This window comes from Larus michahellis, chromosome 1 (genome assembly GCF_964199755.1).
Source record: "Larus michahellis chromosome 1, bLarMic1.1, whole genome shotgun sequence".
Lineage (NCBI taxonomy): Eukaryota > Metazoa > Chordata > Aves > Charadriiformes > Laridae > Larus > Larus michahellis.
Genome location: NC_133896.1, coordinates 167,821,791 through 167,844,499, shown reverse-complemented (window position 1 = coordinate 167,844,499; position 22,709 = coordinate 167,821,791). Strand labels below are relative to the sequence as shown.

Below are 22,709 nucleotides of genomic sequence, written 5' to 3'. Positions count from 1 at the left end.
GAGTCACATATTATAGAACAGTAGGATTAAGGTGTATTAAGGTATATTAATTTGCATTACCTGCCAGGTAGAGGAGAAAGGTATTTCTTCTATGTCATTTGCTTCGAGTCAAATGACAGCTTTCTGAGGGCAATTTCCCACCCTCACGGAGAGAGTGCATCAACGGTCACCCTGGTTTGAGGAGTCTTCTTGAACCACTGATAACAATCTGCAGGAGTCTTAAGAAAGAGCAAGACGATCCCATAACTCTGCCATAAATGTCATCCCACTAAGGCTGACAAATAGAGAGGTGAGATTAGTTCTCACAACAGAACATTTCTGTAATATTTAATATGGACAAACTTCCAGTGTGAACTTCTGGTCACAGAAGAGAATAGCAGGGCACTTCTAAGGGTCTCCAGAGACTGAGAAATTCTCTCAGTGTTCAGCTTCCTCTTATTTTCATGGTACATTGTTTGCTAGTTTGAAACATATCGTTCCTGCATGCATGGAATATGAGAAGGGGGTATTGTTTTCTAGACAGATGATTTTCATGGTCATGGAGAAAGCTTTCACATCTTTTGAATATCCTGTATTCAGAGTAACAGTCTGTTTTCAAGTGCTGCAATTATCGCTCATCCCTTAGGATTAAAGTAGGACTAATTTACATGGTTTTCTAGTAAGAGAAGCATACGATTGGAACTGAAATGGAAGTTTTCTTTCCTGGATGGTCACAGAAGATCAGTGTTCTTGATGTTCCTTCCCCCACCACATTCTTCATGGTGCGCAGTCTGGAGACGAGTTGTGGTTATGTCCATTCGGTCACTGCTAGGCAAGTGGCCAGTACAGGAAATAGTTTAATATGTGATCTTCTTGTGAAACTGAATTTGGCAGGGGATTAAAAGGCATCTGCTAAAGTGAGTGGAGAATAGGGCTGACACTTTCAATCTTGGCACACAACTTTTATTGCTTTTTTCTCTTGTACCTCTGTCTCTTTGATCTCTATTAGTAGAGGGTGAGGGAGCCCCATCAGCAGTTCTGCAACCAAGTACAAAATTTGGAAGTGAGACGAAAGGTGCACAAGAGGGACAGACCATTACAGCACTGTTTTCCAGATTGCAGAAGGAAAGTTGCCCAGAACTGGACATTAGCTATATCAGCATTTCTAACTACGCAGGTCTAGGGAGGCATTATCCGACCTCAGGTCAAATAATAGAGTGTGGCTCACGTCCACACCACTTAGGGCCAGCCCTTTCTGGAGCAAAATGAACACATCCTTTTCATGTGTTCACACACTTGGTGTGTGTGTACTTGATTTTATATGATTTTTTTTTTTTAATGCATTTTTTCAGTCTGCAATGATATGAAGGATGCACCACACCCACCAAAATGAAGCCAAGGTGCTATGCTATATGCCCAGGGATATGAGAAGGATATAGAGGATGGGAAGCTTTCTGGAGCAATAGTGGAAGAGTGTGGAGAATGCCAAATCTTACACAGTTTCATCCATTCTATTTTTTTGAGTGACCCCCATACTAGACCTGTCTATGGAGCTACACGGATTATCTTGGAAAGAACTAGGAGGAGTGATCTGAAAGAACCCTGGGAGTAAGCTAATAGTTATGGGTCCAGTGGTGAAATTCTTTCCCAAGGCCTTTTCGGTGGTCTTGTTATCCATTATTGGTGCATAGCTTTAGAAGTGTGTTAAATGCTGGCAGTGTGGTCTAATTTAACTTTACAAATATGTTGCCTTTCTTCAGTGCCATAGAAAATAATTTTTTTTTCAAGCAAAGAGATATTGCATGTATCTTTTGCAAATGCTGCCGGTACATGATCCTTCTGGGATTCCAGTTTAATTGTTTGTTGATGTTATAGCATGCAGGTATTGACATTTATATTATGTATTGCATGTGTCTTTTGTGGTGGTGTTCTGGAAGACAGTCAAGTTCAGAGGTGAGAGAGCATAGAAGACATTTTTAAAATAGGGGCTGCATTTTCAAGACACGTTTTGCATATGAAGAGTGGTTGAAAATAGGAGATTATCTTTTGGTTGAGTCAGTCGTATTCAAAAGGCACTGAAATTCATCTGTCTACATAAGCAAAAAATAGCCTCTGTTACGTCTTACCTCCTTTTCATATTATATGTTTTGATTATTAACACAGAATAAAATAGTTTGACAGAGAAACAAAAGATAAAAGAACTTTAGTTGGTAATTTAATGCATATTTTTCAAAGTTGCCTCTTTTAGTGAAGGAATAGCTTATGAGGTATACAAGCTTGTGCGTGTTAAATATGCATATATAAAAGGAGATGCACATGCATTTATCTTGTATGACTATTAGGTCAACATTAAACTAACTTTAGACATCAAAAAGAAATGTGGCATGACTTCCAACTTATTGAGGTATATTGTTCAGCTTCTGTACAGGACACGTGTTTTCTTTAAGAGTTCATTACTTTCACCAAAAATTTGTTATGTGTTATAGATTGCATTCATGTAGTTGAAGTTAGATGAATATATCATTTTAAATACAGATCTAGTTGCAAGAAAATAATCTTTGGACAAAAAAATCTCTGGAGGAGACAGAGTTTGATCTCATTTTGTACAGTGGAAATTCAGATATAGCTGTTACAGGCCAATAATACAGAAGTTCTTAAGTAATAATAATACGGAATATTACAGAAGTAAATATAACAATAATACAGAAGTCATTAGTAAATTTATGACTAAGATATAAATCGGAATTTATAACCAAGTTATACAGGTGAAATAGCAAAACTAATGATGCTTGGTGTAACAGACTGGATTGTTGAGCTTGTCACCATCAGCTCCCTCTTTGAAAATTAAGTGAGAGGGGCACTTTTTTGGCATGATTCATCTCCCCATAAATATTTTGGCATGATTCATCTTCCCATAAACATCTAAAATAGGTCAGATGAATCATTCCTTAAACATCTCCACAACTTTTTACTCTTCAAAAAAAGAGAATATGGTATTTAGCTGAGGTGGTAGCTGAGATGAATCATCACCGTGTATATTTGTGTGATAGGTGTGAGAAACTCATGTGATCTTTCACTGCCTTCTTGCTTGTGGGTTTTGGGTTTGGCATTGGCATTGTTTAGTAAACATCACTGCTTTCATCAGTATTGGCACGCATACGTTCAAGTTTATATATGAACTGAACAGTATAAATTGGAAGGCTCCATAATGAGCCTTATACTTTCTATTGCAGAGGTAAAATGTGTATTAATAGCTGACATCACAGTATACATTATTCTAGGAGTATAACAATATAAATCAGATCCTCATGCAGAATCATTAAAAAAAAATCAGAACAGGGCCAAATGTTCTCACATGTCCTACCAGGTTCCACTGGAAATAGCTAATTCTACTCAAGCCCAGCTATCATCAACAACGATCAGACTGTTAACAGATAAAGGACGTCTTCGCACAGCTATGGAGTGGTGTTGGTATGATGTAAAGGACCTTGCTTCAGAATTGCTTTCCACAGTGTTTTCACTGATTAGTTTCTTTTGTCAATATACACATTCTGAAGTGCACTAGTACTTGTCTTTGGATGTGTAGAGGTAGCAAAAGACTGACAAGGGCAAATATTTTTTTTTTTTTTTTTTAACAGAAAAGGGGGAAGCTAGAACATTTTAGACTGCTTAGCTTCATTTCAGTTATTAGGAATAAAAAGCTGAAATATTTAGAAGCCAAACACAAGAAGAGATCAAGTTGATAAGTAACAATGAAACTGTATTTACTGGAGACAAGTTGGGTCAAGCTGATCTAATTTCCCTGTATGGAAATGGAACCAAAATATGGGTATGTATGTGAGAAGCACAGACGTTAAATCACTTGTCTTTCCTGAGTCTTTTTATGCTATTCAACATGCCATTCTCATAAGTAAGTAGGGAATTGTCTTGATTAAATTACCATGAAACAGATGCAAAACTGCATTTGATTGGTTAGCAAATGTTCACGATCAGAAAAGAAAGACACTTCAGTTGTGGTTCTTGGGCAACTACAGCCACTTTTTTCACTACTGTGTTGAAAGGTGAAATTATCAGTGTGCTCTCAACAAGTGAGGGAGGGCAATAAGGGCTCATGCGCAGGCTGAAAAATAGAGCTAGAATTCAAAATAGTGAGATGCCATTTAGTGGAAACATATGCAGATTCTGCATTTAGGTAGGAATAAAATGTGTAGAAGATTGGAGAAGGACTGGCTCAGCAATTGCTCTGTTGAAATGATGTAGAGATGTAGATATGAGTTTGAGAAGCGATGACATTCCAAAATAGGTTAAGAAAACATTTTTGAAGTACCTAGTTAGGCAGAGCTATATATGAATTTGAAACTCCTAAACATATAGATGGTCCACTTAAGCACATAATCTGGGCAATTTAGACTTCCCTTTGCAAGTCTTTAGGATTAAGTTCAACTATGCAGAGGTAGGATGGACCCCCTTTATGACTGAGAGAAGTGGGACTGGTCATTTTAATAAAAAGAAGAGAAAATAAGTTTATAACAGTTTTCAGGAGTAAGATTCATCACCTAGCTTCTCTGAACTAATCACCCTCTTTCTCTGTATAGAGGAGAAAAGCAGTGTGATTCATCTTATTTCGATGCGGACACCTAAACTAGATCAGATGAATCATGTCATCATACTCTCTACTGATTAGCTGAGACGTAGGCTCATCTACTTTGGGGATGTATTTGGTCTTTGGAGATGTCTGCAATCAGGTGCAGAGAATCTAATCTGAAATACCTAAAAGGAGGAAGAAGGAAATCATTTGTTCTCATTGGTGAAAACAAATGAGAGTATGGTGAAGCACTGGAATGACTTTTTCAGAGGCTGTGGCCTCTCTATTACTGGTCATTCTTTTAAGAATAGGTTAGATATTTATGTTAAAATACAAGATTGTAAATCTAATTGAACCTGCTCTGGTTTCAAAGGATGCATTAGAGGACGTCTTAAGTTCCTCCTAGCCTTGTGTTTCTGTGTGGTTTAATTATTTAGTGAGAGATGTCCCAGTCCTACATAAACTAGGATACAGAGCTGTAGAGGGGATGGAGAGGTAACCATCCAGTTTTGAGTCATGCAAGAGATGCATACCCTTTGTGACGTTACATGTTGGGGCAGATCACATGATGGAGTGAAAATCACAGTGGGGCTGTAGTTTGGAAGAGACACATTTCCAGCAGCTATTATCTTCAGCTCTTTCCTGGAAAGCATTACGTGCCCTGAGAACGTGTGAGTTGGCAGTGCTACAGCAGGAGTTGCAAAAAAGGGCTTAGCACAACATCTATAAATAGTGGTAGGGCGAAATGCCATTAGCACCCCCTGTAAAGCTGTATAGTAAAAGTAGATAATGTAGTGGTTATACTCATGATCTTTCTGAAAGTGAAAAAAAAATCTAGCATTTAAAAAGGCAAATTATCTTTTTTTATATATTTGGAAATAATTTGGTGAAGGTTAAAGAGCATTAAAGTATAAATCTTAAGGGAATAATTTCATGAACCCATAGTTATGTAATTATTCATACTACAGTAAACTTAACTGACTGACTTACATTTAAATCTAACATCTATTGTTCTTTGGTCCATTGAGCAAGCTCTAACTAAACATTAATAGTCATTAAAAAGCATCTTGACAAACAAAATCAGAAAGTAATAAGTGAGATAATTTCATGAAAAAAATGGAAAGCTATTAACAGCATTTCAAAAATTGACTGCATCTTGACAACGTATGTGGACTTTGTAAAGAAATCCAGATTACATAAAGAAATCCAGGTTTCAACTTCTTGCTTATTGGTGCCATGAGGCCAGAAATCAGATGGGATTTCTCCTTGGCCAGCGCCATTCTACCTGAGAACAGCTACAAGTGCAGTAGCTCCCCCAGAAAGCATAGGGAGAGACATCCCTCTGCCAGGTGGTTGCTTGGTTGTTTTTTTGTTTCTATGTGTGTGTGTTTGTGTTGGGTTTTTTGGTTTGTTTTTATGCAGATACGCTCAGTGGGGGTATAGTCAGCAGTTTATCTGAGTACATGGGAACCTTATAATAAACAGTATGTGATGGGTTTTTACCTTTTTCATAGTAAAAGCTATTCTGTTAAAACAGCTTCAACATCATGGAGTGTATCCAGAAATTTCACCTCAAGAGCTTCTGTTGCAGGCTTGAATAACTGCACAAAAACCTCTAAGAGTGTTAGTGGGGAGCAAGCAGAACGCAAGCAAAGAGGGTTAAATCTGGTTTTGTCCTTCAGCTGTGTCTGCATTCAAAAATGTGTATGAATTGGAAGTAGAGCTAAAGGCAAGTGCCGAAGCTACTAGAAACAATGGATCATTTAATATGTATTGTTTAGTTTAGTTTCTAAAGAATGGCTTATGAGTTGGTGTAGAAATGAATTGTATTAAAATAAGGAGTCATACTGGGTAAGAAAGGCTGAGTCAAAATAGAACAGACTATTCCAATCCATATCAATATTCGATCCTAAGATGTTGTCATCAAAAGCAGTTGCACACAATATTCTGTACCACTGCCATAAAAAAGTCTTTCTAGAAACAACTTCTTTTTCCTGAGACTTCCTTGGTGTTGAAATATCTTCTGAATTTCACTTAAATTTGATAAGTTTATGTAGTAAAACTGTATGTCTGTTCCTAACCAGTTTAGAGAACTGGATTTTTGTGTTGTTGTTGACAGGTGCTGTTTTCCTCTTGTAATTGGGAATTTGTCTGCCTGATTATCCACCTCCTGAGAGTTTCTGTCCTGTCAAGTTAGAAATGGTATATTTATTAACCTGTCTGAAACTTGAAAGTGCATACTTCAAATGCTTTCCGTTTTACAGCATTGTGCAAAGTTGGTACTGAAATATATGGAATAAAACAAAATGCTTTTGTATCACCTACTTTAAGCAGAATTTTGCACATATCACTAATCACTAATAGTGATTAGATCACTAATCACTAATATACCAGAGCTATGCAGAGGGACGTGGTTTTTGTTCTTGATATCCAATAGTAATAGAGGAACATAGAACTAACTTCAACATAATACAAAACGAGTCATAAACTTAGTAGTTTAAGGAAGTTCCATCTTCCATGGAAAACATGGATGTTTGTTTAAGAAATGCAGCCTTCAAGGGCATCTTTTTCCTCTCTTTTTATCTCAATAAAAATGAAGTGAAGCAAAGTGAAGTCAAAGATAACAAATGCATCTAATCTCTTACCAAACTCTTTGGAGACTCTTTGAAACCCGTGAATGTAGTCATATGTTAAGTAAACAAACTCCTCAGATTTCTTTGACTGACTGGTGTGATGATTTTTAGCGTGGAATTCCTCAGACTATCAGATGCAGGAATTCACCAAACCTCAAACAACGCTTAGAAGAAAGCTGTCAGATTAAATATTCAGTGATACAAAATGAGTGTATTTACTTGTGTGATGTGAAAGAAACGTTGCTCTGAAGTGTTGCATCTGCTAGAACCCGATTGTCATTCCACTTTAACCTGTGTAAATCAAAAACCAGCTCACTGAAGTTGAGTGAGTATTGCTAGTATAAAACTGGGATAAGTGGGAAAAAAAATAACCAAAAAATCAAGTTCTAAACTTTCAAATATAAAGACAAAAGCTTCATCTGATGACAGTCCTCATCATAGCTTTACGAAATCTTCCTGAGATTGTTCTTCCTCTTCATGTGTAATGCCTCTGTGATTCCCTGGTAATTACTTTTTATAAAGCTAGCATGTAAAGTCATGATGCGCAGGCAACCCTCTGGAAACCCAAGTATATACTTTATTTCGTTCTAAGAAAAACATGTTCCCAGCTGAAAGAGGATTTACTTAAAATATATTACAAGTTTGTCATTTGTCTACCATTAAGACCACTTTGTAGAAGCATGATCATCTTAGCTCTTTATTCGTATAAATTGCAGTATTGTATTATGTTTGATGAGACTTTCTCCTACTACCAGTTCCTTACAAAAATCTAGGGATTCACCCTGACTAAATGTAGATCTTTGTATCTGAGTGATTTGCTCTAACGTCCAGTTATATCAAGGGACATGAACAAGCACTTCCAAAAAGCAGTTCATCTCAACCAAAAGTAGTCATCTAAAGTCAGACAGATGAATCATGCCTTAGAAGTGCTTCTTTCTCTCACCTGGCTTTTAGGGAACTTCAGGTGACTAGCTCACTGTTGCATGAAAGGGGCAAAGCGGTTTTGGCAGAAGATAAACCCCCTTGTGTTCTAACACTCCTCACCGAGGTGGGAGGCTAGGAGTGGCTAGGTTTAAATCCTGAGTGATGCCCAATTCAGCACTATCAGTCCAATCGCATTTAATATGTATTAAACTATTACGATTTGGATACACTAATAGTGGACTGCACCTTCAGTCTAGTCGTGCTCAGGAACTAGCACGGCCACTCTTGAGTCTTTGGTCACGTTCAGCGAGAAACCGAAATGACTAGCTACTTAAACAGTGTCGTTTATTTAAACAACAGATATATAGGTTCTTAGGATTGCCAGTGATAAATACACTGTCTGCAAAGCACATGCAAATGAAAGTATTGTTACATTTACAAAACACATGACAAAGTTATAAAAATACAGCCTGGCTATAAATGTAGGAAAGAGACTCTCTAGAGAAATTTCTAAGTTTCCCAAGAAAGCACTTGGTATAATCTAAGTCTTACCCGAAGGCGTCCTTATGCGGGGGAAGAAAGGCTCAGCCCATCGACTGATCCCGGAAATCAGTGATGGAATTCTTCGCGATGGTGTCTTCCCTGATATCCCCCCTCTTTCAGGCTATTTTTATACTATTTGTTATCTTCAGGGTGGAGTTTGAGTGACTTTAGTCATACATACTTTTATTATGATTGGTGTAAAATTCTCTTGCTTCACAATTAAAGGTATAGTTTATGAGAAATTCAGGGCACACACTCAAGAAGGAGTGGTCCTACCTCGGAGGCGGGTAGCCTTTGGGATGGAGGTGTGTTTTGGTATTATAAAGACATTATAATGAGCAAAGTTCACACAAAGGACAGCATTTCATCAAAATATGACAAAATATTGGCTCAGGGCAGTGAGAAGGCAGCTAATTGGCAGCTTATCTGTTTCATGGTACCATCCCATTCCCGTATCTGCATAAGACAAGGCCACGGAATAATTATCTTCCGTCCCGTATCTAAGCATCGTACAGAGAATCGCAGATGTTGCATTGTGTGCCAGACGTAGCTGTTTTCTACCTCAGAAGCCTCTTGATTTTATACTTTTCCTTAATGTGTGAACAATGCTGTACTTTTGTATTTTTGGCCAATTTAGTAATTATTCCACACTCACGTATATATGTTTGAAGTTATGCGAGATGAATTTTACCCTTCTAATCAATTAATTTTCTGATCCTCCTATGTCAATATCATCCTGATATCCCTTTTCAAAAAATCCCTTTTTCATACATCTGAGATGACTTCCCTTCCTTATTTGTTATGGCCAATGTGGAAAAATGCATATCATAAATCATTATCAATTTAATGTCCTTTTGCAAACCATGCACAATGCTTTACCTCAAGAGGTTTTCAAACAACTTCATTATATGATACCAGTTTTAAAGCTGTGATCCCCTGGAGTGTTCTGCTTGCAACTCTGAGCGTATTTCATTCCAAGCTAGTAAGCAATATATTCAGAAATTAGTAATGTTTTCCTCCAACCAGAAGGCATTGCCTGTGAAATCATAGAATGATAGAATCATTTAGGTTGGAAAAGACCCTTGGGATCATCGAGTCCAACCATCAACTCCACTCTACAAAGTTCTCCCTTACACCATATCCCTTAACACCACATCTAAATGAGTCTTAAACACATTCAGGGATGGTGACTCCACCACCTCCCTGGGCAGCCTATTCCAGTGTCTCACCACTCTTTCTGGGAAGAATTTGTTCCTAATGTCCAGTCTAAACCTACCCTGTTGCAGCTTGAACCCATTCCCTCTTGTTCTATCGCTGATTACCTGTGAGAAGAGACCAGCACCAACCTCTCTACAATGGCCTTTCAAGTAGTTGTAGAGAGTGATGAGGTCTCCCCTCAGCCTCCTCTTCCTCAAACTAAACAGTCCCAGCTCCTTCAACCGCTCCTCATAAGATTTATTCTGCAGGCCCTTCACCAGCTTTGTTGTCCTCCTCTGCACTCGCTCCAGCACCTCGATATCTCTCTCGTATTGAGGTGCCCAGAACTGGAGACAATACTCAAGGTGTGGCCTCACCAGTGCTGAGTACAGGGGGACAATCACCTCCCTCCTTCTGCTGGTCACACTATTTCTGATACAAGCCAGGATGCCATTGGCTTTCTTGGCCACCTGGGCACACTGCTGGCTCATGTTCAGCCGCTTGTCAATTAGAACCCCCAGGTCCTTTTCTGCCAGGCAGCTCTCCAGCCACACTTCTCCAAGCCTGTAGCGATGCATGGGGTTGTTGTGGCCCAAGTGCAGGACCCGGCACTTGGCCTTGTTGAAGCACATTCCATTAGCATTGGCCCATCAGTCCGATCTATCCAAGTCTCTCTGTAGAGCCTCCCTATCCTCATGTAGATCAACACTCCCGCTTAGCTTCGTGTCATCTGCAAACTTGCTGATGATACACTCTATGTCCTTATCAAGGTCATCAATAAAGATGTTAAACAGAAACAGTCCCAACACTGAGCCCTGAGGGACACCACTTGTGACCAGCCGCCAGCTGGATTTAACTCCATTGACCACCACTCTTTGGGACCGCCCATCTAGCCAGTGCTTGATCCAGCAGATCGTATGCTCATCCAGGCCATGAGCTGCCAGTTTTTCCATGAGAATTCTATGGGGGACAGTGTCAAATGCTTTTCGAAAGTCTAGGTAGACAATGTCCACAGCCTTTCCCTCATCCAATAATCGAGTCACCTTGTCATAGAAGGAGATCAGGTTCATCAGGCAGGACCTGCCTTTCCTAAACCCATGCTGACTAGGCCTGATCCCCTGCTTGTCCATCATATGGCTTGTAATGGCACTCAAGATGATCTGCTCCATGACCTTCCCTGCTACCGAGGTCAGACTGACAGGCCTATAGTTTCCTGGATCCTCCTTTCTGCCTTTCTTGTAGATGGGTGCTACATTTGCTACCCTCCAGTCCATTGGGACCTCCCCAGTTAGCTGTGACTTCAGGTAAATATTGGAAAGCGGCTTGGCAAGCACGTCTGCCAACTCTTTCAGCACTCTTGGATGTAACCCATCCGGTCCCATAGACTTGTGCGCATCCAAGCGGTGTAGCAAGTCACTGATCATTTCCTCTTTAATTGTGATGACCTTGTCCAGCTTTCCCTCCCTGTCTCCCAGCTCACGAGGCTGGGTGCCCAGGGAACAGCTCGTTCCACTGCTAAAGACTGAGGCAAAGTAGGCATTGAGCACCTCAGCCTTTTCCTCATCCTTTGTGACTATGTTTCGCTCTGCATCCAGTAAGGGAGGGAGATTTTCCCTCATCCTCCTTTTGTTGTTAATGAATTTCTAGAAACATTTTTTGTTATCCTTAACAGCTGTAGCCAGGTTGAGCTGTAGCTGCGCTTTGGCTCTCCTAATTTTCTCCCTACATAGCTTTGTTATATCCTTACAGTCTTCATGAGAGACCTGCTCCCTCTTCCAGAGGTCATAGACTCTCCTTTTGTTCTTGAGGTCCAGCCAAAGGTCCCTATTTAGCCAGGCCGCTCTCCTTCCCTGACTACTTGTTTTTTTGGCACACAGGGACAGCCTCCTCCTGTGCTTTTAAGACTTCTCTCTTGAAGTATGTCCAGTCTTCCTGGGCTCCTATATCCTTCAGGGCAGCCTCCCACGGGATTTTGTCTAGCAGTCTTCTGAACAGGTCAAAGTTTGCCCTCCGGAAGTCTAAGGTGGCAGTTTTACTAACCCCTCTCCTTGTTTCTCCAAGAATCAGAAATTCAATCATCTCATGATCACTGTGTCCAGAATTATTATACAGAGAATAATGCAAAATCAGAGAGAAGGTAAACAGAATCCAAGAGGAAAAAGAGGTTTTGGTAGAGCTCTATTTATTGCTAGTTATTTCTTCTCCTGGCACCATACAAAACAGTCTGCTCGTGTTTGTTCCAAAATGGCAAGATGAATGGCCCATAATCATCACTATTAAAAGGGTAAGAACAGACTGAAAAAAAAAGAAAAAAGAACAGTTTTGGGAGAAAAGTGGAAACAGTGATTATGACTAGATAAAATAATAACCGTATGATATTAATTCATGTGATTATAATTTGTTCGTTCATTCATTCATTCATTCATTCATTCTTTCATATGACAGTCATTCAATATTAAAATATCATTTATCGAGGTATGATTAAATACCTTACCTTCCAATTAAAACTTAGGAGTATGTTAAATGACAGATTCTAAGGCTAGATACTTTAAAATCATCAGTAGCAAGTTTCAGTGAAAAGTTTAAAAATAATTTTCTGAACTGTTGATGATGATTTTCATTAAGTTATAAAAATTAATGAAGCTCCAGCAAACTGGAAAAAAGATTATTCCAACATTTTATTAAAAACAAAGACTTGGAGATCATAGGATCACATCAGCTGAACATGAGTCCTGTTGCAGCGCTGGGCCTGTTCTTGAATGTATAAATAGGAAGATAGAGAAGGAAAAGAAAAATTGTTGATTCAGAAAGCAAATTCTACATGGCAAAATAGTCAGTATCCGGATTATTAAGAAAAGATTAACACTGAATGACAATATTAAGCAGATTTTAATATAACAATGGGAAGTACAGTTATCAGTTCGGACTAGTGAAAAATGAAGCACAATCATGGGTGAAATTCATCTCACCTGGCTTTGGGACATGTTTTTCTAGATTCTTCAGCATACTAAATTTTGAAATAAAATTGAAATGATTTTTTTAAGAAACACTGGTTAAATTGGGAATGAGTTTCTTATGAGTCCACACAGTTTCATTATAGGCAAAAAGAAGAACTCACCTTACATATGGATCTGAGAGAATTTGCTGTTTCTCTGATTAAAGTTTGAACAGCCTTTCAAAGTGGAACAGTTCTTTTTAGAGTAATTGCAGTGACACTAATGCTTATAGCCCAAATTATCTATGATTGCTAATTCCTATTAATATTCCAACTAAAACTGTCATACACCGACTTGCTAATGTCTCTGCTTTTCTCTGGTGCTGTGCTCACACCTCCTGTGCATTGCTCAGATCAGCCATCAGTCCTGTGCTCTCCACTGGGCGGAGGACAATGCTGCTGGTGAAGCTTTCTTCAGTGATGACCTTGGGCCCTCTCAGGGTTAATTATATTTGTTTCAGTCCTGTTTTGTATTTGTTTCAATTCTGTATACCTTACCTACCCCCTGGATCCCTGGGTTTAATTACACAACGGTTACTTATTTTTTTTTAAGTCCTCCACGTAATTTTTTAAAGCGTGAGAGTTACGCAGTTGCAGAAAGCTAAAAAAACCAAACCCCAAACTCTACAACTTAAGAAATAAATTAAGCCAAACTCAAAATCACAGGATATGCAAGAAACGCCTGTCATCTGACTGACTGAGTAATTTGCCATTGAACACAGGACAACTTAGGCAATGGTCAACTGATTAATTCAAGTTTCTTAAATATTTTGTTTCAAATAGAGCTAAAATAAATTCAAGACCAAACAAGACCTGACAAATTCTGAAGTCTGTTGTGAGTAGTTATGGCTGTAAAGCCTGAGGTGTATCGGTAACAATTAGCAACAAAATGTTGGTTGGGTTACAGGTTTACTCTGTTCTGCCAGTTTTCTTACTGACTTCAGTGGTGAACCTATAATCTATGAAATGGATTAATTTGAAATAGGTGTTAATGAGGAGCAGTTTTAACGAGTCTGAAGTATCTTCTGCTGCCACTTAGCCTTTTGATCTCTTTCCCATATAACCTTCACAGGCAATGCCCTAATGAGTTCATTCCTTATAATTCATTTATATGTCTTGAAGACTTTATTCTTCCAGCTCTTTTTTCTGATATGATAAATGATTAGGGGATTTCACAGTATATCTCGCACTGTGTATTACTTTGTAGTTAGAGATAATTACACTGAATTTCCCACCTATACATATTTCCCTATTTGATCTATTTTAAACAAAGATGTTATGTGTCTGATACTGGGTGGGTGGATTAATTTCTTTTCCATAATTGTTCTTTTCCATAATTTTTGAATGCTTTTTGTTTGCTAGACTGTAAACTGTACCTGAGACATTCCCCTTGACTCCAATAGCACAATGTATGCAAGATACACTTCATTGAACTATAAATCTTGTATAGAGAGAGTTTGATGCTTCTAGATTATTTGCACTGCTCATAAACAGGAGGAAAACATATGAGATCACCGAATATTAACAGCAAGTGGCAACAGGCTCATACTTTCCCATAGCTTTTTTCAAGTCATAATAAATTCATAATATTATTAGGTTTTTCAGCTTTTGCTTGCATTTAGTTACCTGGATTCCTGTATATTATGGGCTGATACTTAAGGTGATCCAGGTTCATCAGTTTTGGATCCCCTCTAGACTGTGAAAGGCATTCCTGCTAAATGCTACGTCTGTAGTTCAAGGCTGGATTTTAACCTGTCTGGTTATAATTTATTGAGTTCTATATCTTAGCCTGAGTAAGTGTGAATTAATTTATAGTATGTAACGTAGGCTGGTGATTAATACTGAATTATATGACTTCACAAGTTGTTGGCTCTCTACTAGTAGTGGATTTTTAATTTATTAGACTATCCTTGTGTTAAGTACTATAGATGTTTCAAAAGTTAATACTCAGAATTTAGACCATGCATTTTCTCACTCAGCAGCTTGTATAGAACATTTATCTGTATGAAGAAAGGGTAAACTTAAGAAAATGAAGTTGCTTTTATACAATGCGATTACATATAAATTTGTTTTACATTAACTTTCTAAGGTGTCTGTAGTAGAAAGACACTTCGCCAGAACTCTTAAGGATGAGAATTGCAGGGCTGGTTTAAAATCCAATCCAAATTCTGTTTCATTCAGTGCAATATTTCCATTAAATGTGATGAATATCCAGGAATAAAAAACCAAGATTTATTTTGTGTTCTTTTTGTGAGTTGTTCTAGTAAACAAGGCATGTGTATACTTTCGTGTCCTCTTTTAAAGCCTTAATCCACTGGGCTGATTACTACATGGTAGTGTCTTTATAATTTATAATTCCTGTGGCTCTCAGGAACATAAAGGTTAAAGGAAGTGAATGAAAGATTGCAAATCCTTTAAAGCAATGGCCTGATGGTTATTTTACATCACTTTGTGATCACTTTGTTAAATACGCTATTATCAACAAATAATGTGTACTGATATGAAGAATCACCTGAATAAATGCAATACATAAAATAAAAGGATGCTTATCTACATTTTTTTCCCTTGCCTTGTGTTTTGTTCCTTCTTAGCAAAACCAGGAAGAGAGATATTACCGTTCTTTCAAAAAATTAGTGGTTTAATATATTGACAGCTATGATTTTTTACTTAGGAATGTACAAATCATAATTTTAAGTGTAGCCAAAGAAAAATAAAGTTGACATGGCACCCATGGTAAATGTTAGACATTATTCACGGTGGTGCTGCAGAAGGTATCTGTAGGATATTGTATAGTGGTTACTACGAAGGTCTCATAGACGGTGGAGATAACAGGCACTGAGCCTGAATATTAAAAAATCATTTAATAACAGTACAAAGAGATTGTCTGTCTCATTTTCATTGTATTTAAGAAGTCTTTTATATTTATTGGATTTATACTGATTGAAAACTCACTGCTTCTTTTATGTGTCTGAATAATTAAGACTGATGATGTTAGTGCGGGCCCGTAGACTTAGAAGGTACTGAAACACATTGTTAAATCTATGATGCACTTGCACTATTGAACCAGCATAACTTGATTTGTCACTGAAGTCTCTGAAAGTGTTGTAAATGACATAGATTGCCATCATAAGGCGTTCACAAGAGCTGTTCAGTATTGAAAATAAACATAGGTCTGCTTTGCTGTCTGTCATTCTTCAAGCCGTCTTGAGAGCAAAACAAATCTCTGGAACAGCTTTGGCAGTTATGAAGTAGGAAACATGCCAGTGGAATAAACCCGATTAACAAATTTTGTAAGAAATCCTGAAGTGACAATTAAACAGCATGATGCAGAATTGTAAACACAAGTGGCCAGTATTATCATATGCTGTTTAGAAAAGCACAAATAGTCAATAAATCCTGCAGTTGATTATTGTACTCATCCATCTGTGGGTTGCTGGGGCGCTAGCAATGTAATTCAATCTTGAAGGTTTGTTATTGTTTAGACCACATTGTAAAATCTATTGATTATCCACATGCAGCATGATTTATTCTTTCATCATATTTGTGCTCTTGGTAATAGGATACTGCAGCCATGGATTGTAACAGACATTTTAGATCACATACTTTACGTTTTCATCTAGGAAAAAGTAATAATAAAAAATTGAGAAGGGTCATAAAAACCTTATTCATGTCATTCTAATGAGATTATTATAACATCATTATTTTGCTAACATTACCCACTTCAACAAATTTCATCTGAAGCATTGGCAAAATTTCTGTAAAAGACTGAATCTACAGTTACAAAAATAGCCATTTTCCTAGGAGGCTTTAATATTCATCACACTTTATTATTTTAAACCGTCTAAACCAAGAATCAATTTGACTTAAATTCACAAATTCTGGCTGCTCCAAGCTATTATATGAAGTCTTCTTGAGTCGGTGACAGCTGGGTATCTAGAATTCAGTTCAGTTGTCTAGGCACAGCCATCTAGTACCATTTTAAATGCAAAAATCCACACAAAGCCTGCAGATGTGACACAGGACCTGCAGGATACCCATGCCCTTCTGAACAGGCAGATAAATGGCTTCTAACATTGGAAATGATGCTAAACACTCTCGAGCGACTAAATAAAGCCTCCACAGTAGGATTTTACTTTCTTTGTGTTCCTTGTTCCCTCCAATAAAAAAAGAGAGATAATGTACAGTAGGATATTTAGGGCTGTATTTTAGCTGTCCGTGTATACGTGCCTCCATGTGAGCAAGGTGTCTGAACTGCCTTTATAGCTGGCGGAGATCTCATCCTTGGTTCAGTCGCCTTAAAGTGGGCATCTTGATCAACCTAATGTGCCTTGTCTGATATGTTGTGTCTCACCTGCTGCTCCAGGACATGGGTCTCCCGTACACACGCGCACACACACATACACGGGGTGCAGGGCAGGTGTCTCAGGTACGATCTGGCATGCGGTGCTGGGGTGAGAAGAGTCACAGAGCCGGTGGTGATGCCGGACAGCTGCGGTCTACAGAGTTACCCATCTGTCACTTGTGCGTGTCAGCTTGTGGGACGAAACTGAAGAGGCTTTGCTGTATTGAACAGGGCTCTGTTGGTGGGAGCCTGGCTCCATGCAGGGTCCTGGCTTTAGGAGTCTGACTTTTGAAACAGATCAAACCCTTTGCTGAATCATTGTGATATTTGGCACCTATGGATGCTTATAGTGAAATTCACTCCAGCAGAAGCGCACATATGTATGTGCCATAGTGATGAAAAAGGAAAAAAAAAAAAAAGACAAATGGGATACACTTTCCTACTCTTTACTGTGGGCAGTCAACACTTTTTTTCTTACTTATGTGAATATTAGAGTGGTGGAAAGAGAGAGATAGCAAAATCAGTCTTAAGGGTGGTGTGAAATATGAAACTAAGAGTTAATAGATAGCAGAGGAATAGAGGTAATGACTGATTTATAAGCATCTATCTCATTTTTATTGGAGAAAACAATGCATAGGACATATAAAGAGATTAGTTTAATATGTCTTGTCTGGGATCTTTTCACAAGGTATGCAATTTCAAACCCACTGAAGCCAGTGATAATCATTTCACTGACCTGAACAAGCTTTTGTATCATAATATAAGACGTTTATTCTTATGCATAGATACATATTAAAGATGTGATAGCCAGTCTTGGTTATTGTATGAAAATTATTCTGAGTGTTCTACTATTCCTTTCAGTCAGTGACTTAACGTCAGGCTTCAGATTGCTTCAGTACTTCAGTAATTGCCTGACATAGTTTGACACTGTTTGATTCTGCCTATTTTTAACATTTACTGCCTGGACAGTATTAAGTGTATTTTATGTTTCTCCTAACTTTATTTCTATAGAGTCACATTAAAAAAATGAATGTGAAAAAATAAATACATGAGAACTTGCAAATTTTGAATGAATAAAAGAAAGTTACTGCGTCATAGCCATACAGTGGATAACATGGGTTAATACTTGTAATATGTGTTTCTATGTATTTTTTTCCTCAACTCTGAGGTAGGTTTCCTTTTGATCTATTTATTGCTCCTTTACCTTCTGTGAAATGCAAGTTTCTCGGGCAGATCAAGGAAATCCCTCAATGAGAACAGTTTTTCTGTTTTGAAAACCAGCATTTTTCCTTACCTGCAAATCATAGATCAAGTCTGGAGTGAATACTTCTCCAGTGTACTCTAACTTTTATTAAAAATTACTCAGTGTGCTTAAGGATTGCCACATAACACATGAAACTAAAGGTAAGTTTATCCATTCAGGCTTTACCAGTTATGGAGATCTTGAGGGTTAGAGAGGGTGTATCCATCACCGTGCCCGAGGAGGGCAATTCTGCACGTTCCATCACTTTGCTTGACCGTAGCAATTGCCAGAACAAACAGCATTGTTTAAAAGCATATTCTCGTGCGTGTTTGGTGCAGCTCCTTCCTTTGGAAGACAAGAAGACAAAACCGTTTGGTCTTTTAAAAGCTGAGTTTTAGTGGAATGGAAGAGTTGTTTCAATTATTTAATGTTACTTTTGCCCATCCGTTAGGATGGTGATAGGAATGGCTTGGAGTGACTGAGAGCATTTCACTTCCTATTGCACCTTGCAGAAGGAGTCGTGAGCTGAGAGTTTATGTATGTATATACCTAGACAGGTGTACAACAGGCCTTTGTTGTGTTTTGTAACTTAATAACTCAGCTTACAATTGATTTCCTTTTATATTTTTTTAGTCTGGGTTTAATATTTCCTGCCAAGAAAACATGGATTATTAATTGTGTTGTAACATGACTTGTAAGGTGTTTGCCTATATACAAAATGCAGTTGTCACAGTTTGTAAGAAGTTTGTCTTTTTGTAAATTCTAATGCAAAAATGCATTCTGGATAAATATAAATTGTCCTGATGTAATTGTTCTAATTCTTACTCTAATTTTGTGGTTTTTAAACCTTAAAAATAATGAAGTTTTTATTTTTTTATTACAGAAACCTTTGAAACGCTTATCAGACTGGCTGAGAATTACACAAGCACACTTTTCTGCAATGCATATAGAAACATGGCTGCCGAGGCTACTACACATGTCCAGGAGTTTTTTACAGATGTTGGACTCTTCATATTTGGCACAGATGTTAGCACAGAGGAATTTGTCAACAGATTTTTTGACACCCTGTTTCCAGTAGTCTACAACCACGTGATTAACCCTGGCCCGACTGACATTTCCGTGGAATATGCGGAGTGCCTCCGAATGGCGAGAAGAGACATCAGGCCCTTTGGTAACGTTCCCAAAAAGGCCATAGGACAAATGGGAAGGTCATTGTTACCCAGCCGGACTTTCTTGCAGGCTCTGAATTTGGGGATCGAAGTGATCAACACAACAGATCATCTGCATTTCTCTAAAGACTGCAGCAGAGCTTTGCTGAGAATGCAGTACTGCCCCCATTGCCAGGGGCTGACGTTAAGTAAGCCCTGCATGGGCTACTGCCTCAATGTCATCCGAGGCTGCTTAGCCAACATGGCAGAAGTTGATCTTCATTGGCGAGGATATATTCAGTCCATGGAGGAGCTCTCGAGCGCCATGAGTGGGACCTACGACATTGAGCACGTGCTTCTAAACTTTCATTCACTTGTTAATGATGCCCTTGTACAGGCTCGTATCAATGGACCAGAATTATCTGAGCAGGTAAGAAGCTGTTTTTATCCACTACGCTTGGTGCAAACATGACACTAAGGAAAGTAACATTGATAATTAATAATTGTTTGGCCGTTCTTATGGTGATAAACACATTTTTTTATATTAAAAATATAAACTATATAAAGTTGATATAAAGTTCAGCTTTATTCAACAATGCATTTTTCCAGCACTACCAGTTTTGATTTTAATCATGCACATGACCTGCTGATTTCCCATATTTTATTCACAAGTTTAACATCAAGTGGAGATGTAACATTTTGTCAGCATTTACAGTAAAGGCTTTTCAAAATGAAAATAATTGTTCTGTGGAATTTATCTTTTCCCATTTCGCATGAAATCACAGCTTTTTCCAAAATTTTGCTGAGTGAGAATTTTTGTTGCACAATCGAATGGAAAAGTCTATTCCTTCACCCTGTTTATTTAGAAGTTAACATTTTTGGTAGATGCACTGAATAGCTCAAGGTTTAACTTTACAGCTGCGTCTGTTAAGTTCTACTGAACAAGGGTGAACAATGGAATATGTCATTAAGTTTGGAAGCTTAAAATATTAACAAAAGGAAAGTAAATTATCTGGTGAAAAACTAATTCCACAAATATTCTATAAAACCAGAATTGAATAATAGTCTGACATTTGTGTAAATGAGAGTGTTAAATCTCAGCAATAGTATTCGTTTGCAGATTGGAAACTTCTTATAGGACATACAGGGAATAATTTTTAGGAACACAAAAAATGTTTTTCATGAACATAAGTAAATTGCTTAATCACTTCATTGTTATCTTATATGCACATAAAGATAAATTTAAACAATCCTTCTTTTAGATACCAGTGGCCTGTCTTAAAGAACCTATGACTTTGCATACATTATTTGCATAACTGTGTAGGTTTCAGAGAAAATAGAACAGTTCATTTGTAACATGAACTAAATCCTTCCTTTCCTATACTTAAGGGAAAAAGCAAGTTACGTGAGAGCTGTGTTAGCTGTGAATGCATGAAGTGAATAATTTTAAGATACTGTTGGGGAAAATACACATTATTTAGCGACACATTAGAAAGGAATTAGTGTATCTGCGAATTTATGAAGGTGATGTAAGTAACAAAATTTTATTTCTTCCTATGTTATAGTTAATCCATGATACCTTATGCAATTATATTTTCCTATGTATTCTTACATGTAGACTTCACTGACAGTGACATATTCTGGTTTAAAGCTGGGTCAAATATCTTGATCTGGGGAGGTGCCTTTGGTTTTACCCTCAGTCTATTAAAATAGGTTCTTCATCCTGCTTGCAGTCAGTGAGTAACAGGGAAATTGCCCTTTTCTATGAATTTCCCATTTTATCTGCTTTATAGCAGCCAGCTGCGTTAGCCAGAATCTCCTGCTGCTGAACTTCCTTGAGAAAAACTGTGATTTTTTTTTTTTTTAAAGGTTTTTCACTTAACAGTTTGGCTCAAAGGTGGCTCACTGATGCCTGTCATCTAAATTCCTAATGTGTTTCAGAGTGACAATTCCCTTTCAGGGATTTTCCTTGTTCCTCCTCAGATTTTGAGGGATCTTTTTTTCCTACAATTTTCAGAAACAGACTAGAATAATAAAGTAAAGATTTAAGGGAAGGGCTTCTGTTTCCTGTTTGATCCTGGTCATTGAAAAGTTTTAGACTTGGGTTTTCAACAGTGAACTGGCATTGGTCCAGAATTAAAAGTCTCTTAGCACATTCATGTTTTCGAATGAAAGTTTTTACTCTCCAAAATAGTATATTTTACTCAACTTTAGTAAAAAATTAAATGGGTGAAGAGCTCTCCACCCAGTCTTTTGGCTTAATGAAAATTTCAGATTGATCCAAAATAAAATGCTTTATTTTGATATTCCTGAAAACTCTATGCCTTCCGTTTCTCTTTCTCTTATACGATGTAAGGATATTAAGATTTCTTATTTGATGTTATTTTGTGCCAATGCGTTTGTCTGAAGATCAAGTGTTTACTTCTATTGTGTTAAGATCTTCTCATATAGAATCACTTCCAAACTTTAAAAACTAAATATTTAATTTTTCACTGAATCTGCATCAGAACTGTGCATTTAGACATACCTTTCAATTAATCTCTGTGCTATAACTAACTGGTCCTTTCTCTCTTTGATCTATAATTTGGTCAAACAAGACTGTGATGCATCAATCCCTTGAAGCATGGTGATCTAGTCAGTCAGTTCTGATTTGCTGAATATGGCTTGAGGATATTTCGTATTTACCCATACATTAGGTACCAAGACCTAATTCTGGTAGTTAATAAGTACAGTCTTTCAGCTTTAAGGGGCAGAGGACATGAATTCTGTTGAAATTGGCTCACTAATATTTATTTATTTTATCTTCAGAGTGACTCATGAACTGTGTCAAATTTTGATAAGCAATTAATGCATCAGTGATTCTAACAGACACAGAAAAGATAATTATGAGCCAGCAAATCATGTCTCGCCTAGGCATGCAGCAGTCTCTGCAGTTTTAAAAGTGAATTTCATCTCAATAAGTACTTTTATGAGTTTTAAAGGAGTAAACAGTGGAAAAAAAATCTTTAAATGTTTGAAAGTATGATATATACATACGCAAATGTTAATATGAGAATCAACAGAGTATCCTGGTTAGTGATACATGTATTTGTCTATCTAATCACATATGTGTAAATAACT

General features: G+C 37.7%; 1 protein-coding gene across 8 annotated transcripts in view; it reads left to right on the top strand.

The window, feature by feature from the left end:
• Positions 1-22,709, top strand: part of GPC5 (glypican 5) — a 735,781-nt gene that overhangs the window by 99,466 nt on the left and 613,606 nt on the right. For all 8 annotated transcript variants that reach the window (XR_012584227.1, XM_074563128.1, XM_074563139.1 and 5 more), the window contains exon 3: positions 19,325-20,019. Coding sequence is in view for 7 of the 8 variants with exons in the window: in XM_074563128.1 (XP_074419229.1) it covers positions 19,325-20,019 (695 nt within the window). In the remaining variant the exon portion in view is untranslated. The remainder of the gene's footprint in view (positions 1-19,324; positions 20,020-22,709) is intronic.